General features: G+C 36.8%; 1 protein-coding gene across 1 annotated transcript in view; it reads left to right on the forward strand.

Annotated features, from left to right (window-relative positions):
* LOC149552644 (uncharacterized) overlaps nt 1–18,987 on the forward strand; it is a 112,877-nt gene that overhangs the window by 43,436 nt on the left and 50,454 nt on the right. The window contains exon 2 of the mRNA XM_089788219.1: nt 8,170–8,309. Within this exon, the coding sequence (XP_089644345.1) occupies nt 8,170–8,309 (140 nt within the window). The remainder of the gene's footprint in view (nt 1–8,169; nt 8,310–18,987) is intronic.

Raw genomic sequence — 18,987 nt, forward strand, 5'->3', positions numbered from 1 at the left:
AGACTTCAAAAACATGGTGGATCTTGAAAGTGAAAGTTAAACAAAATAATTATCATTGACCAATTAGTAAAACAAAATTTTAGTTATTCAATAATCAATTAATAATTTAATGCATTCAATTTTAGACTTTTAGAAGTAGAGGATGATGAATTACCTCCGCTAGAAACAAGAAAATTTATGAGAGTCCTATTCCTCCTATCTATCCATCCATCTGTCATAGTGGTGCAATACTTTTGGCTCCTAATCTTTCTATGGTCCTCTAACTAAAGTTTCATTTCCTCAACTCATTTTTAGTTGGGGCTTTGAATTTCGCATCACATATGGAAACTGCATCAATCATGCCCTGCCAATAAGGAGTCCTCTTACATTTATAAAAATATTTAAATTAACAATTTTCAACATCAAGTTAAAAATAAATTAAAATTTATTTTCAAAGTTTAATATAAATAATTAAAAGTAAAACAATCAAATATAAATGTTTAATGAACTACCTAGTTGCAATAAATGAAATGTTGCAGAAAAACCAAAACTTGCAAATTGCTCTTTTTCTAGCTTCATGGATCTCCCTATTCCAGCCCAAGCTCTCAAGTGAGGCCTGTGCACTAGGAGTGGAATATGGTACAAAAAATTGTCCAACCTAGATTTTCTGACTCTAGAGCAAAAGGTAATGCCGGTACTACTATTAGGTGTAGCACTACTAGCAAGAATAGATGTAGAACCAGTAGCACTAGAAGAAGCACTAGGATGATAGGGAGGAAGAGAAGAACCTTCTCCAACACAACCTACTGAACCTAAGGGTGTAAAATTAGATACAAATGCAGTTTTAAAAGAGGGTGGACGGGTAGTGGAACCAATCTGAGCTAACTCTGCTAATTCTTTTTGTCTTAATTCCTTTTCTTGTTCATACTTTTCTAAGGAAATATAACAAAAACATTTAGCCTCAGCAGATGCAACTTTACAAGGCTCAACATCATGTCCACATATGCCAACAATATGGTATTTCATTCCATTCATCCCTCCACTATTAATGGTCTTACAAAATAAGAGTTCTGTTTGATTTCTACCTCTAACCGAAACGTCTATGGTGAACTTCCAACACTCATCTTTTTTATTGCCTTTAAAGAGCTGGAGGAGCCATTGTGCATAAGGAAAAAAATGTTTTCAAACTGTCAAGGTTGCTGTAATAAGACATTTTTGACCAAAAAATACTATTTAAGTATCATATTTTATGAAGATTTAAAGTAAAAGAAAACCCATAAACATAGAGAAAAAATTCATCCAGAAAACCCATAAACATAGAGAAAAAAATCATCTAAATCCAAAAAAATCAACTCTTACCTCTTTCAAATGAGTTGATGAGTGTTGAGAAGAGATCCTATAAACTCCTTGATGATCTAAATGCAAAGTATATAGCTGCTCCAATATCACAAATGTGAGCTTTTCTCCTCTTCCTTTCAGCTGGTTGCAAAACAATGACACTATTTCTATTTCTTCCTCTCTCTTCCTATTTCTCACATAAGAGTGTTATGAAAGCCCTTTTAGGGTTACAAAGAAAAGAGACATAAAAAAATTTAGAAAAAAATCAAGAAAAATTTAATTTGTTTGGTATCCAAATTTGCCCAGCTGCGATCGAGTCATGTGGCTGACCTGCAAGTAAGGAGGGTCAGGCGAGTCACCCAAGGTGACCTGCCGAGCTAGGCTTAAGGGTCATTTTGACCTGGCGAGGGTAATCCGACTAGCTGACCCGGGTTACTTAACCAACTCACAACGAGTCTCATTACTCTAGTCAAGAATCCCTTGGGTTGTAGGAGAAAAACTCTATTCAATTTTTTGAGTAATATCGGGAAACACGAGTCTCAGCTCAATCATACAAAACTGTATGTTTTACCATACCCCTCAATTGTAAATAAAGAAAAATCACAAAGGAGATATTAATTCAATACTGGAAAATTTGTTGTGAGTGATTGGACAAGCTTTATTGAGAAATTTCAAGGGCAAAAACTGCGAAATCTTGGATGTACAAGGAAAACAGGAGCTAGATTGCCAAGAGAGGAAAAATATCCTATTTACAAGTTGCTCTGTGATTTTGGAACACAAGCTAGGCTTTAGTCAGTGTCTTAGTTTGGTAGGCAGATTACAAATTGTTTGAGTGGAAAGAAATTATCGGTTGAAGGGTTCTCTTAGCGGGAGCTTCCATATTAGCAATCATCAAATAATTGCAATTGTTGATCATTGGTACAGCTCTCTACATACTGAAAGTTTCTGAAGTTATTTGATGAATCTACAAGAGATTATTTGGGACAGCCTGCTAAACTTCCTTATAGCAGTACAAAGGCACGAGTAATTTGAGTCTAGAACAACCTTGTATTTCAATAATGAATTGCAGAACAAAGTATTTCTTTCTGAGTATCTGTTGTAGCTATTAAAATAGAATTGTGCAAAAGAAACTCAGCGGCAAACTGGGAAGCTTACTACAGCTTGTGGGGCAGTTCAAAATCCTCAGTTCTAAATGGTGTCAAAGGGCATATCAGAATTGGCTAAAGTGCTTTATAAAATAGGTAGCAAACTCGAGATAAAATTACTGCAAAAAGGAAAAGGCTCTCGTCACCTTAGTTCAATTGGAAGGATGCTTGGCATTGTGGAACAATCACCCCATGACTTTTTGTGGATTGCTCTTGTTTCGATAATAAGAAGATTGAATCAACACAATTGACTGAAACATTCAGATGGTGAGGTTAAATTGTTGGTTGCTTCTTGTTTGATGGAGGTCATAAGAATTTTAGCACCACAAGAACCTTGTGAAGAGGACATCACGAAGGAGGTAGTACAACTTAATGATGATAGTTTTCAAAACCTTGGGGAGAGCAACAATCATCATTTCCCTAGAAGGGCTTCTATACTAAAATCATTTGCAGATATCAGATTGTCCAACCTACTACTTGACTTGGGATTGTATGATGTAATACATACCATGTTTCACAATCTATCAGGAACAATTAGGGAAGAACACAATGCAAATGTTACTTCAGTCATAGAAAACATTATGGTTATGACAATTAATGAGAGTGATTCTCATTTCCAGCCACTTCTACAAATGTTGTTAGCTATTTCAAACAGAGAACAAAAGGCTTGAAAAACTACTTCTAATTTGGTCAACAAGGTGCTTAAACATTGTGAGCCATAAATCGAGAAGTACAAACAATAACAGGCTAAATCAGAACTAAAAGCGAAGAAATTACAGGTTGTAGAATCTCAGAAACTGAGTAAGAACCAAATGAGGAAAGAGCAGATTTGTTTCACTTACAAACATTTTTGGTCACTTGGTCACTTTTGTGGGGCTAACAAGCAGGAAGAGTCAGCTTAGGAGGCGCAGATCAGCGTCGAGGAAGTTGAGGACTTGTTAGTTCAACTTCAATCTAACGAAGGCTATGAGAGGGAACCCGCCATGGTTAATAGTAAGGATTATTCTAGCATCCTATTTGGGGAGTTGGAGGTTATTATTGACAAAGATTGTGGTGGTCTCGAGGTTGAAAAGGAGTCTCACCATGAGGATGAACTATGTGAAGACAATGACATGATAGTTGATGATACAATACATTCGGAGTGGTAGGAAAATTCTGAAAATGATGTAGATGAAAATGAAATCATATCTAGTATTGAAGAACTAGAACAAGATGATGTTACTATAGGAGCTGATTTGAAGAACCAATCAGACATTTCATTTCTAGATGATGAATTTGGAGCATATGTTTGGAGGATAAGCTGAAAGTATCAAATGATATGATTATTGCAGCCTTAGTGCATTTTGATAACACTTATAAAAAAATTGAGGAAATCATGTGGGAAGTTATAAGTATTGAAAAGGAGAAATAAATAATGAAGAGAACCAATAGTGCAAGTCTTCACACTCTTATGAGGCAGTGGAAAGAATGAAATCAGATTACTTAAAGTTGCTCAAAGATAGAGATATGACTATCAAACATGCTGAGGATAAAGAGAGGGAGATTGATGAGTTATGTCCCCAACTAAGTATCATGTAGTACTCATTACATTAGGCTGAAAATCATATTTCTATAACAGTCAGTCCCATAGATGATAGGCATGATCATAGAACCAAGGATATCATACGAACTATAGAAAGGATCAATACCCTTGGTGAGAATGAAGATGAACTTGGTTTCCCCACTTCAATGTATCTAGATGAGGCTCATTATGATGAAGAAAGCTTCAAGGACCAACAAAGGAGTTTTGATTTTTGCAACAACAGTTATATGATCTCACCTTATCATGAGGTAGAAGATGAACCCAATAATTTTACTTCAAAAATTGTGTGATGATGATCATTTCATTGATGGAGAAGCTGATTTGGTTGATGATACTTGTGGTGAACTTGAAATGGAGTAGTCTTCAATGCATAGTGAAGGCTTCTCTAGTCAAACCAGATTTTTGACATCAAGTTGCTTTGATATTGCAGTTGCTAATCTATTGGTTGGTGATTATTCCTTCATCCGTGCTACAATTATTAGCGGTCGCCCTACTTGGTCTATCAGTACATTTTCAGATTTGGTTCAGCCTCTAGAAGTTAGCAAGTTGCAGGTTGGAGATATCTCATCTTGAGGCACACACCTTATGAGATGGTTATGCTTCTAGGTATAGGGGCGCAGTGACATCAACATTATCATTTGTATTGCTGATCCGGTTTATGACTGTGATACGTGATGGATTTATGAGTAGAAGTTCATGTATTTTCGCGGTTTTGGGTAGTTAATTTGTTTGTTCAATTGGTTGATTGAGGATGATAGGTTGTTAGGCATCCATTACTCCTCCAAGAATTGCATTGATAGGATGGTTTGTGATCCAGGTGTTGACCGAATGTATGCATGGCATTTTGAGGTTTCTATTGTAGTACTACACAGTTTGAGATTTGATGCAGTTATGATCAATCACACAACCTATAGATGCAACAGTACTTTACAGATTGACATGGGATCCAAGGATCTGGTTGATGGATGAGTTGCATTTGGACACCTTTCTTTGTAGTGTGGTAGGACGTGTTTTCGATTGGGCTATAGAGCTACCTACAGATTTATATGGGTTTTGAGTGCTGATTGCTTGAGGACAAATAATCTCGAGGGAGGACTGTGATGTCCCTTTTTGGGGACATTAAAAAATAACTGGCCCAACTTAAAAATAATAAAAAGCGACTTTGCATTTAAATTGAAACTGTTTAAAAAGTCTCTTTTAATTAAAGGGGGAAAAATGTGACAAAGGGGAAATAAGATGAAAGACAGGATGAGAATCTGAAGGGTCACTGTTGAGCATTAAAAGAGGAAGTCTCATTCATTTTGGGCATGCTTGGTTTATGATTCAGACTTTGTTTTCTCTCTTGGAGAGTTATTTGAAAAGCTTCAACTAGCATCCAGCTTGAGGACATAAACCCTTGTGCCAATAGACATTGGATCCAATCCCATTGTCCATGGAGATGTCATGCCAAGTGTCTTATTTTTACTTACATTTTCTTATATGTCCAATCTGTCTATATTTCTGTATTTAAGATTGGACTTGATATTTGGTTATTATATTGCTGATGTATAATGCAATAACATATTCTGAGGCATTTCAATGAGAATTGACTGGTTTATAACTTTATATTGTTGGTTTACATTGCATCATTTACCTGTTTATGTTTTGAAAATTATTGTGAGATAAAACTGGGTGAATATCCATTCGGGATATTACATACTTATAGTTATAATGAATTATTATGTTAAGCAAGTGTACAAGTAACCACTATCATGAGTTTTAAGCCATATGGCAGCGATATAACCAACATGGATGAAGTGTGTGCAAGCGTGAAAGTGGGCTTTTTGCATGCAAAAGAATGTTGCAAAATGAGCTTGCTTTCCTTGATAATTTTATTCAAGAACACTTTTATAATCCCGACTACATATGCAAGCAAGATGAAACACTCGCATATGCAGCTTGGAGAAATAAGATAGGATAGAAAGGGCACATATCAAAACAAAATGCAAATCTGAAAATGAAATGAAGAGATTTGCAAACAATGAAAGAACAAACATATGTACAACTTTGCTCTATGAAAATCACAAGAAATCTTACGTAATTTCCACAAAAAGCAAAGAAAGTAGTCTCTTAAAATCTCAATGCAAATTCTGAAATAAATTCAAGAAGATCTCTGGATTTAGAAATGATTGAAGCAAAGCGACTTATATAGATTTCGAATCTTGACCCAATACTCTAAAAATGAGTACATTTTAGAGTCAAGATTCATTGCTTGCCATGTGTGGAGAGATAGAGGATTGAAATGCACAAAAATAGCAACCGTATTGACTAAATCAAATAAATTGTGAAATGGCAATAAACAACTTGGAAAGAATAATAAACAAGCTGAAAATGAAAAGTAATGCCCAAGAACCCACCTTTGTAGCAAAATGTTTGCATTAGATGAAGAAAAATGGTGAAAAATGGGCCATTTTTGAGCAAAAACATGCCTTAAATAAGAAGTTTGGAAGACAAATCAATGTGTTTTTGCAACCAAAATCCAGCCCTTGAATATGCAGCCCAAATGTGCAAGTGTAGGGAGAAAAATGTGGTTTTTAGAGACCAAAACACATGCATATGCCTTCACAAAATGGTGTCCAACAAAAATATTAATGGGGAATGAGTAAAAGTGTGTTTTTGCAATAAGAAATCATGTGCTTCCTTCCCCAAAATTGCCACCCTTAGGTATTTGAATGGAAACACATGCAAAGGAGAATAAAAATGCACTTTTTAGTGTCAATAACATTTGTTATTGACTTCAAAATTGCCACTATGTGCTCTTTACAACCAAAAGAAAGAAAAAATAGGTTAAAAACAGGTTTTCTGATGTCAAAACCATGTGCTTTTGATTACAAAATTGCCACCCTTAGTCATTTTAGGGAAAATGTCACTTTTGGAGAAGTAATAATGGGTTTTAAAACTTCAATAGCATATATTTTTACTCTTAAAAAATCAAATGCACATAGCATGTGTTTTATTGAGTTCAAAATCCCCATTTTTGTGCTTTCAAGTCATCACTCAAGTTAATATACAATAATAGGTTTTTGAAATGTATATGCACGTGTTATTGGATTCAAATTCCCAACTATAAGCCTTTAAGTCATAATAGGTTTATAATAACAAGATTTTAATATGCAAATGCATATAAAAATCCCACTTGCACATGTTAAGTGACACTTTTTGATTTAACATATGCAGTTGCAAACCCCACTTTTGTGCATTTAGAGTTGGATTTAATGGGTAGTTGGTTTTAAACTTTTAGGAGGTGATTTGCATCAAATGACATGCAATGAGTTATAAAAATCCCACCATTATGCATTTAAAGTGTCTCATGTAATTATTTTTAATATAGAACTATAGTTTTCAATAAAGTAACATGAAAATACCAAATAGACTTAAAAATGCCATTTTCATTAAAACATAAAAAGTTGTGGTCAAATCAACTCAGAATGAGTTGAAATTTGAAAATGGGGATCAAAATCCATTTTACATATTAACAATAATTTTATTTTATGTAATTGCCAATAAAAAGCCCACTTTCGAAGGATTTTTGATAAATGTGTTGTCAGCCTGAAAACTTTTTCCTTCATAGCTTGAGCTAAACAACTCTGTTTGAGGCCTAAGATAGCTCAAAACAAGCTTGACTCCAAGGGCTATTAACCTAAGACACAAACAAGATTAAAAACTACTAACAAGAAATGTAAAAATGAAGAATAAACTTTAAGATTGCCAATAATCAAGTGTATACAGTTAGAGAAGAAAAATTTGTCTAGGCAAGCATTTAAGCCTTAAGGAGATCAATTTGACGGAAACCTTCAAAAAGACATACAAACAAGGCTGCTTAAAGTGCAACTCAAGGATGACTAACTTCCTTTATGACACTTTCAATGCATTAAAGCATAGAGGATACACTTACAAATCCATGAGAAAGTTGTGTAGAGTTGCCACAATTTTGTGATGTCAAAAATGAGGATAACGCACACATACCACTTCTCTTTAAGCATTTATATACATAATATTTTTCTTTATTCATTTTTTGTGAATTCTATACATTATAGACAATGCCTCTTAATTTCTGCAGTTTAACCTTGTTGTAACTCAAAACAGATGGCACTCCAGGAGGCAATGAGGGAGACCATTTAGTTGCAGAATTCATGCATCATGTAATCTCCACCCGTCAATCATGGCCTCTAGAAGGACGCACTCCAACACCACTAATGCCACCACACACTGTTGTTAAGGTTCAGGTATTGATTTTTCTCTCTTCATTACCTTGTTGCCCTGATTTAATTTAATGAAAATCTAATATAGGTTATTGTATTCTTTAGTTTGCAGGCCAGAGTAGCACAGAATATTCATAAATCGTCATATATACTTGTTACATTTGTTAGTGCAATAAAGCAGAGTTTCAGCTTTTGTTAAGGGAACAATAAAAGTTTGCATTATATAGAAATTTTCAGCCAAACAGAACAGTAGATTATATCTCTAGAAGAGTCTCAAAACAGTAGAAAATCTTTACGATGATCCATTATTTGGCTCCGAGCTAGTTAGTTTTTTTGATTGTGTGATTTCTACACAATGTCCATTGGTAATAGAGAGATTGAATCGTTAAGAGCTAACTTCTAACAATGTTACAACTGCGAAGAATATTGCTACTATCAGTGAAGGTTTCTGTTTGCACATGAAATCTTCTAACGATGCTTTTCTTTTGATAGTCCAAAATTAAGAATGATCAGAACTTAGTATTTCAATTTCCAGTTCTACCAGCTTCAAAACAAACCAAGAACATGATATTATGAACCAGATCTGGAACTGATGAAAAGCTGAACAGGTACAGAAAAATAAGGTTAGAATATTTTGAAAGGAAATTTGAAATTTGTTGTTTATTACTGCAATGGTAGTGTCCAGAAAGACATATCATATCTGAAGTAAATTGAAACAAAACTTACAGTGTTCTACATAAAACATTTTCAGACAATATGTACAATTAGGAAATTTAATGACAAGGTATGATAGGTAATGCATAACCAAATCCGAGAGTGCAATTTCCCCAATAGATTTTAGCTTGATTCTCACTATCCCTTTTTAAGGTCTTGTGGAACGAACCGCTTACAGAAAATATAGATATCATCTTGATTTTCACTATCCCTTTCTAAGGTTTTGTGGAACGGTTCGTTTACAGAAAATATATGTTTTAATATTTCAAAGAAATATTAGATAGACATATCTAGTGAGTTTAATACCAACCTTGGCCCATCAGCTTCTTCCTGGTATACTCACTATTGATGCCTTCTTAAATAGCAGGGACCTTCTAAATCAAACTATATATAGCACTCCCACCTTCGCAGGAAAGTGATCAACCACCTTCTGTCCTGTATTCCTTGTATAGTCCAAAGGAATATTTTTGTGCTCCAGACACAACCAAATAGACCTGAATGCAAGGATTTGCCCTCTTGTCCCAAAATAACCTCCTATCCTCTATTCAAGTCTCTTCTAATAAGCAAGGCATTTCATATGGAACTGAAGACCCTAAAGGCCTCATTGAGGATTTGCTAAAGATAATATCTGATATGTATAGCCAAGACAACTGAGGAAATGTTTTTGGAATGTTGACAATTATGTTGTTAATCAAGCTATGCTATAAAAGATTTTTCCGAGACTAATCCCCTATAACAACCTTGAATAACAACTTAACAACAAGAGTAACCCCTTGGGTAAACAGTTTTTTTAAGCCTATTCTTCCAATCTTCTTAGGCTTAATCACAAATATCATAGGAAACTACACTACTTTTCTTATTGCCCTTTGCGTTTGATGATGATCACAAAAAGTTCTAATCAAGGTATTGTGATGACCCCTTCTTGAATGAGAATTTAATAATTAAGTAATAATCAAATAATTTAATTTAATTAAATAAGTAAATAAATAATAATAAAATAAAAAATAGACAAATAAATGAATAATAGTAAATTATAGTGAATATGCTAGTAATAATAATATATCAAATAATTATAATAAATATCATCTACGATTCTATATTATCATAATGTAAATGAAAATGTCTAATAGATTATTAGAGACGCATATTAAACATATTATTGAATATTCATGAACCAAAATATACATATATTACTGCACACTAAAATATTAAAGAAAGTAGGACGTGACATTTGATGTGGAGAAGACAGGACTTGTGAATGGTCGTTTGTTCCTTACCTGTGTGAGTACAAATGGGGAGACCAGATAGACCTTGCAAGAGGATATTCTTAGTTGGCTTCTAAGGCCGCTGGAAATATTTAAGAATTGCAGACAGAAGACAAGGCATCGGGAGTGGGCACAAAAGGACAAAAGGTATTGAATATGCTAGTAATAATTATAATATATATTTAATAGTAAATTATAGTGAATATGCTAGTAATAATAATATATCAAATAATTATAATATATATCCTATATATTATCATAATATAAATGTCTAATATATTATTAGAGACACATATTAAACATATTATCGAATTTTCATGAACCAGAAAATACATATAATACCACACGCTAAAATATTAAAGAAAGTAGGACGTGACGTTTGATGTGAAGAAGACAGGACTTGTGAATGGTTGTTTGTTCCTTACTTGTGTGAGTACAAATGGGGAGACTAGGTAGACCTTGCAAGAGGAATATATTCTAAGTTGGCTTCTAAGGCCGCTGGAAATATTTAAGAATCGCAGACAGAAGACAAGGCATTGGGAGTGGGCACGAAAGGAGAAAAGGTATCGAATTAGGAGAGTACAACACTGCACCATACATATGGAAGATTAATATTTAAACATCCCGAGGTTCACACCATGTCTGAAGATTGAATTTAGCTAGGAGGACAGGAAAAGCATAAGTGTAAATTTTGAATATTAAATTAAAATAAGTCAGAGAAAATTGATTCACAGTAATTTAATACAGCTATACAATAATGCTGTCATTTAAATATCTTGCTTTATAATTAAACTCAAACTACTGTAAAGTCATAATCTGAAATACACATATATTCTTCAATATATGTTATGATTTGTATCTGCAGTAAGATATGTACTCTGCGGCGCCAATATGGTCTGTGCAATATATATTGTATGAACTGCAATCACAACTGATGCTCTGCAAAAAATAGTTGTCATGACCTTGGGGTTTATCTTCTGCAATATAATGAGTGATCTATGACTGCTCTGTGATATAAATATCCTCTATATATTCTTGTGTAACCTACAATTGTATAACCTGTGTCTTTGCTCATGATTTGATTAGGAATGTATTTTGATAGTCTTCGTATTACTCTTGCAATTAGATCGTCCATATTATATATATTGATCATGGGCTGAGAGGGTGTAACTCTTGGTTTAACTGGCAACCCTTCATATAAACCGCTGCCTAACTAACTCAATAGTTAGAAATAGTTAATGTGCTTCCTGCGATTGAGATAATGATTAGCATGTAACATTTAATAAAGAGAGAAAATAATTCAGAACAATAATAGTATTTACTAGTGTAAGTAATGGAATAACTCAAATGTCAAATTGGCCTACCAGCCTTTGTCATTTGAGTTTGATTTATCTACAATAGATAACTAGAGAAATTAACACTCCCTCTATATCTATCTAGATAAATGTATGAGAACTCCTGATTTATCACGGAATCACTCAATATGATATATATCACGAGGTTATGTTCAGGTGCATATTTGCAAAATCTCTCAATGCAATAATAAGTCAAGGAATCTCTCGACTTGTCATGGATTCTCTCAACATGACCTTAACAAATCATGGACCCTCTCAACATGATTGTAATCAGAGTTGTCATGAAATCCCTTAACATGACAAGTCATGGACTCTCTCAACATGACTGTTTACAATCAGGTTTGTCATGGAATCTTTCAACATGACAAGTCATGGACTCTCTCAACATGACAAGAATAAAACTTGTAAGAATTAAATTATACCTGATTTGAGAACTCTCTGTGTGCCATAGCCTCATTTTCAACAATTCCAAGTTTGCCTAAAAAATACACAAATTTTGCTCTAGCAAGAGGCTTAGTGAAAATATCAGCCGTTTGTTCTTTGGTTCTAATGTACTTGAGTTGAATAGTATTTCTTCTAACCATGTCTTGTATGTAGTGGTAGTTGATTTCAACATGTTCTGTCCTATCATGGAATAGGATTCATAGAGAGCTTGGCACATCTTTGATTGTCACAATAGATAACTGTAGGAGATATAGGTTCACCAAATAATCTGACTAGTAGCTTTCTTAGCCACACTGCTTCTCGGGCTGCCATACAAGCTGCAATATATTTTACTTCTGTTGTACTAAGAGCTACATGGGATTGTTTCCTGCTACACCAGGAAACAACAACAGATCCTAATTTGAAACAACAAAAGAAATTGCTTTTCTTGTCAGTCGTATAACCGACCCAATCTGAGTCTATAAATCCTTGCAAATTTAGATTCACATTGTAAGAGTACTTCAATCCATACCCAATTGTACCTCGTAAATATCTCAGAATGTGTTTGGCTGCAACCAGATGTATATATCTTGGTTCATTCATAAATTGAGTGAGAACACTCACTGCATAGCAAATGTCTGGCTTTGTATTAATGAGATACATTAGGGACCCAATTAATTGCCTATACAAAGTAGGGTCAACAAGTTCTGAATTTACTACTGTTTGTCTTAACTTCCTTAGATTGGTTTCCATGGGTGCTGACATAGACTTGCAGTCTAATATACCAAATCTCTTTAAGATATCAATAGTTTACTTACCTTGGATGAGGATAATTTTGTTATGTTTTTGCTATATTTCTAATCCTAGGAACTAATACATAGCCTCTAGATCCTTCATATTGAATTCAAATTGCTAATTCTTTCTTGCATTTGATGATGAGATACTCTTTACCGGTAAGAAATAAATATTCAACATAGAGAACTAGAATCAAGGCTTCACCATTAACTATTTCAAAGTCTAGATTAGAGCTGTATCACTTTTTCTAGAACTTAAGATTAATAGATAACGCCAATTCTTTCATACCATGGCGGGGATCTTGTTTAAGACCATAGAGAGCTTTCTTTAGTTTGCATACATGAGTATCCTTGCAATGTATTTTAAACCTCCAGGTTCTTCAATATAAACTTCTTCTTCAATTACTCCATTTAAGATTGCAGTTTTTACATCCATTTGATGTAATTTCCATTTCTTGACTACATTGATTACAATAATGGTTCTAATAGATGTATAACGGGCTACAGGTGCAAATGTTTCCTCATAATCAATGCCTTTCTCAACATGATTGTAATCAGAGTTGTCATGAAATCGCTTGACAAGTCATGGACTCTCTCAACATGACCGTTTACAATTAGGGTTGTCATGGAGTCTCTCAACATGACACGAATAGAACTTATATTAAATTATACCTGATTTGAGAACTCTCTCTCAGCCATAGCTTCATTTTCAACGATTCCAAATTTGCCTTGAAAATACACAAATTTTGCTTTAGCAAGAGGCTTAGTGAAAATATTGGCTGTTTGTTCTTTGGTTCTAATGTACTTGAGTTGAATGGTATTTTTTCGAACCATGTCCCTTACTTAGTGGTAGTTGATTTCAACATGTTTTGTCCTATCATGGAATATAGGATTCACAGAGACCTTGACACATCTTTGATTGTCGCAATAGATAATTGTAGGAGATATAGTTTCACCAAGTTATTTGACTAGTAGCTTTCTCAGCTACATTGCTTCTCGGGCTGCCATACAAGCTTCAATATATTTTACTTTTGTTGTACTGAGAACTGTAGAGGATTGTTTCTGTTAAGAAAGTTAGCAGGTCGAGTATTGAAACATTTGCCTTAAACTAGTAATTTATATATATATATACACACACACACACACAGACACACACATTAACAATTATAGTGCAATATTTTCAATTATGTTTTATTTGTTTAACCCTATACAGTCGGGTGGTTAGTTTACACTAGACCATATGATTGTGGTGTACCGACGCCTTTGTGATGTCTGGAGATACAAGTGACTGGCCGTACGGAAGCTAAGTGAGGTTTGATGGCCGTACGGAAGTGTGGAACCATTAGTCGTACAGTGGAGTTTATCAACAATAACTTGTGTAACCTGTGTATGGATTTGTATGCACTTTGAAACAAGGTAAGCAAATGTAGAAAGTCCGTACAGTGGCCCAGGAGGCCGTACGACTGTTCAAAAGAGGCTGTACGGATTCTAAAGGGAAGTATGATTATAATCCAATGTTAGGACAGGCCGTACGAGTAGTCCAAGCAGCTGTATGGTGAATAAGACTGCCGTACGAGGAGTTGGAATGTCGTACGTTACTTATGGAGGAAAGAGTGAATGATAATGAAGTCGTATGGTGCTATTTGCCTTGCAAGGAAGTCCGTACGGAAGGTGGTGTGCAGCAGGAGAATCCGTACGGGGGTTCAATTGTGAGAGTTCTAAGACCAAAGTTGAACAAGAGGGTGAAGGCAGTACAGATAGAGGGTTGGGGAGGAGTGAGTAGAGCGGAAATACACACAGTGACAGGAACACAATGTCGCATATACACAAAATGTTGATTACAACTACGCAACAAGAAAGAGAGTTGAATTTGAATATTGATTACCACCAGAAGATAATACTCCGATTTGCCAGATATACAGAGATGAATACCAATGGTATAGGGTGAGGGTTGAATCCCACCGAAACCGTGTAAGCCAAATAGGGAAGGTCTTTCACTTCCGAAATGGCGAACAATGCTGAACTCTAACAGGAATCCGCAGTACAGAGAGATTTAATCCAAAAGCATGCCTACAGACTACTACAAGCCGTGCTTAAATACCCATCGGGAAAAGTTTTCCGAGGGTGTACAAAGTTAGCTGACGACGACACAAACTACGAAAAACAAAACAAAATAAAATGGGTCTGAGATAAAATAAATCAGTCGGCCCTTTACAAAGATTAAATCATTTATTTTATAATGGGGACATTACAGTCCTCCCGTCCCAAAATTTGCTTGTCCTTAAGCAAGTGCAATGCCGGGTGCTGGAGGATGTGCTCGCCTTCCCACGTTGCGTCGTCCAACGGTAGGTGTCGCCAACGTACCAAGTACTCTCTCATGGTGCAGTTCCGTAGGACCTTTTCATGTACTTCAAGAATCTCAATAGGTTCTAGAATGAGCTTCCCTTCCTCACTGAGTGGCGGAAGGTCAGTAGTGACTGTGACTTTTTGCTCGATAACCTTCTTCAGACAGGAAACATGGAAGACATTGTGAATGCGGCTACTCTCCGGAAGGTCCAGTTCATACACCACCTCACCAATGCGATGGATCATGCGATAGGGACCATAAAAACGTCGCTTCAATTTCTCCTTTCCTGTTACCTTTAATGAAGATTGTCAGTATGGCTGAAGCCAGAGATAGACTAGATCCGCCACTTCAAAAATCCTCTCTATTCGATGTTTGTCGGCATACACCTTTTGTCTATTTTGTGCCTATTGTAGGTTTTCTTTCAAGCTCCTTAGAATGCCTTGTTCCTCCTAAGCCAATCCTTCGCCCTTGGAGCATGACTGTCGCCCAGAACTGTGTTGATGAAGGAGAGTGGTTCGTGCCTGTACAGAGCTTTGAACGGCGTCATCCCAATCGACATGTGATACGTGGTATTGTAGCAATACTCCTCGAGATGGATCCATCTTACCCACGTGCGTTCTTGTGCCGAGACATAGTTTTGTAGGTAGCCTTCGAGCCATTTGTTCACAATTTTAGTTTGGCCATCTGTCTGCGGGTGGTAACTTGTGCTCAATGATAATTCTGTCCCTGCCATCTAAAACAATTCTGTCCAGAAGATATTGACGAATCGTCCATCCCGATCACTAATGATGTTTCGGGATAAGCTGTGTAGGCCAAAGACTTATTTGAAAAACAGTTTGGCGACTTGTACAGCCTAATGGTCCGAGGGAATGGCGAACAAGTGAGCATACTTTGTCAATTTGTCAACCACCACAAAGATGCAGTCCTTTCTGTTCACCTTGGGGAGACCTGTTATGAAGTCCATTGATATACTTTCCCACTTATGTTCGGGAATCGGCAAGGGCTGTAACAGTTCGGCAGGAAGAGTGTGTTCGGATTTGTTCTGTTGGCAAACCATACATTCTCTCACATGCTGCAACACATCTCCTTTTAGCGCCTTCCATGAAAATCTCTCCCGCATACTTCTATAAGTCTTAAGGAAGCCGGGATGTCCAGCTAGAGGGGAGTCATGCACTTCCTTCAAGATCTTTTACTTCAGTTTGGAATCTAGCACTAGGTAGATCCGATCTTTGTAATAGATGATATCATTCACCACCCTATACCGATCATCGTGGATGTGACCATCCATTATCTCATAGGCAAACGTATTCTTGGAATATTCTACCAACAATTGTGCCTTCCAGTTAGCTGAGATTTGTTCTAGCAAGTAGATGGTGGGTTTGTTGGACAAGGCATTTGCAACAACATTGTTCTTTCCTTTTACACATTCAATGTCAAAATCAAAAGACTGAACTTTGCTTACCCATTTTTGCTGCCGTTCGTTCAAGTCTCGCTACTCTAGGAAATATCTTAGACTGTTGTGATCCGTACGGACAACAAACTTGGCACCAACCAGATACTGCCAAAACTTGATTAGTGCACGTACAATGGCCAACATTTCTTTATCATAAATAGAATACACACATTCTGCTGGTGTAAGCTTCTTGCTCTCATAGGCGATGGGGTGTCTGTCCTGCATTAGAACCCCTCCAATGCCCTCCCTGGATGCGTCGCATTCCAAAATGAACGGTCGGGTGAAGTCAGGCAGTACAAGAACCGGGCAAGTGCTCATGGCCTCTTTTAGCTTATCAAATGTGAGTTGTGCTTCTTCGCTCTATTGGAAAGCCCCTTTCTTTGTTAGATCCGTTAAAGGTGCGCTGAGCTAAGAAAAACCTTTGACAAATCTCTTGTAGTAACTACATAATCCGAAGAACCCTCGTAGATCCGTGAGTGATTTTGGGGGAGGCTAGTCGAGGATAGCTTGAATCTTCTCCTAATGCACTTGAACCCCGTATTGACTGACGACATGCCCCAAGTACAATAGCTCTGTCATACCAATCTCACATTTGGATTGTTTGGCGAACAGGGACTGTTCGTCCATAATACTTAGAACTTCGTTAAGATGCTTCAGGTGCTTCTCCAATGTCCTGCTATAAATAAGATCATCAAAGAATACCAATAGATACTTACGCAACTGTTTGTTGAAGATGCAGTTCATGTACAACTGAAATGTAGCAGGTGCGTTGGTTAAACCGAACGGCATGACCAGGAACTTATAGTGTCCATAGTGGTAGTGGAAAGCCATTTTCTCCACATCCTCTTCCCTCATTCGGATCTGATGGTATCTGGAACGAAGATCTATTTTTGAAAAATAGACCACGCCATGTAGTTCATCCAGCAGCTCATCTATCCTCGGGATGGGGTACTTGTTCTTTATTGTCCTTTTGTTTAGCGCGTGATAGTCCACACACATGCGCATTGTTCCGTCATTTTTGACCAACACCACGAATAACGCGAACGGGCTAGAACTGGGATGGATCCATCATTTCTCAAGAAACTCCTGAATCGTCTGGTCGATCTCATCCTTGAATTTCTTGGGGTGGCAGTACGGTGTGGGTATGATTGGTTTTGCCCTTGATTCCAACTCTATTGTGTGTTCAAACCCTCGATGCGGTGGTATGCCAAGTGGAATATCCATGAAAACTTTTTCATGCCTACTTAAAATATCCTGAAGCTCTTTATCCTGTGGAGGTGTTCGGTGCCCCTTTATAGGTTTCACCAAGATAAAACAATGCGCAACCCACTCGACGTCATCGTGCCGCAAGACTACTTCCATCCGATGCGTGGAAACTTCCTTCGGACCTTCATTTGCCATTCCTCAGAGGACAACCTTCTTTCTGTTAGCCACAAAAGTGAAGTCCATCCGCTTGAAACTCTGAGTGTACTTATCAAGTGTCTCCATCCACTGTATGCCCAGAATGACTTCCATGTCAGCAAGGTCCACTATGAAAAAGTCCTCCTTCATCGTGTGATTCACCATTGTGATGCTCAACTAAGGAACAAGGTGGGTGCAGAGCAGGAAAGTCCCTCCAGCTACCTTGACCTGAAAGCCTGCGTGTGCTTCCATAGAGAGACTTCTTTGCTTTAGCAAGGATGAGTTTATGAAATTCATAGTAGCTCCGCTATTCAACATCACTGTGACCCTTTGTCCTTGAAGGGTACCCCGTACACGGAAAACTTTGCACCTCGGACTGCCAGCTAATGCAATAGATTCTCCGCGCTGTACCAAGGCCGCAATCCTCTTCGTACGATTTAAACTGGCCATGCTAGTGTCACTACTATGTTGGATATCTTCCACTAACATTTCCTCTTGTTCGTGTTCGTCCTCTTCATCGGACACTACCTTGATGTAATGGATCTTCCCCTTCTTGAGGCATCGGTGGCCAGGCTCCCAAGGCCCTTTGCAATTGAAACACAACTTCTTCCTTTGGAGTTTAGGCATGCTTTTGGATTATATCTCTCTGTACTGCGGATTCCTGTTAGAGTTTGGCATTGTTTGCCATTTCGAAAGTGAAAGACCTTCCCTATTTGGCTTGCACGATTTCGGTGGGATTTAGCTCTCACCCTATTCCGTTGGTATTCATCTCTGTGTATCTGGCAAATTGTAGTATTATCTTTTGGTGGTAATCAATATTCACATTCAACTCTCTTTCTTGCCCTCTATACATACTGCCTTCACCCTCTTGTTTAGCTTTGGTCTTAGAACTCTCACAATTGAACCCCTGTACGGATTCTCCTGCTGCACACCACCTTCCGTACGGACTT

The sequence above is a fragment of the Cupressus sempervirens genome, chromosome 6, assembly GCF_028749045.1.
Source record: "Cupressus sempervirens isolate cs-2001-9-10 chromosome 6, ASM2874904v1, whole genome shotgun sequence".
Lineage (NCBI taxonomy): Eukaryota > Viridiplantae > Streptophyta > Pinopsida > Cupressales > Cupressaceae > Cupressus > Cupressus sempervirens.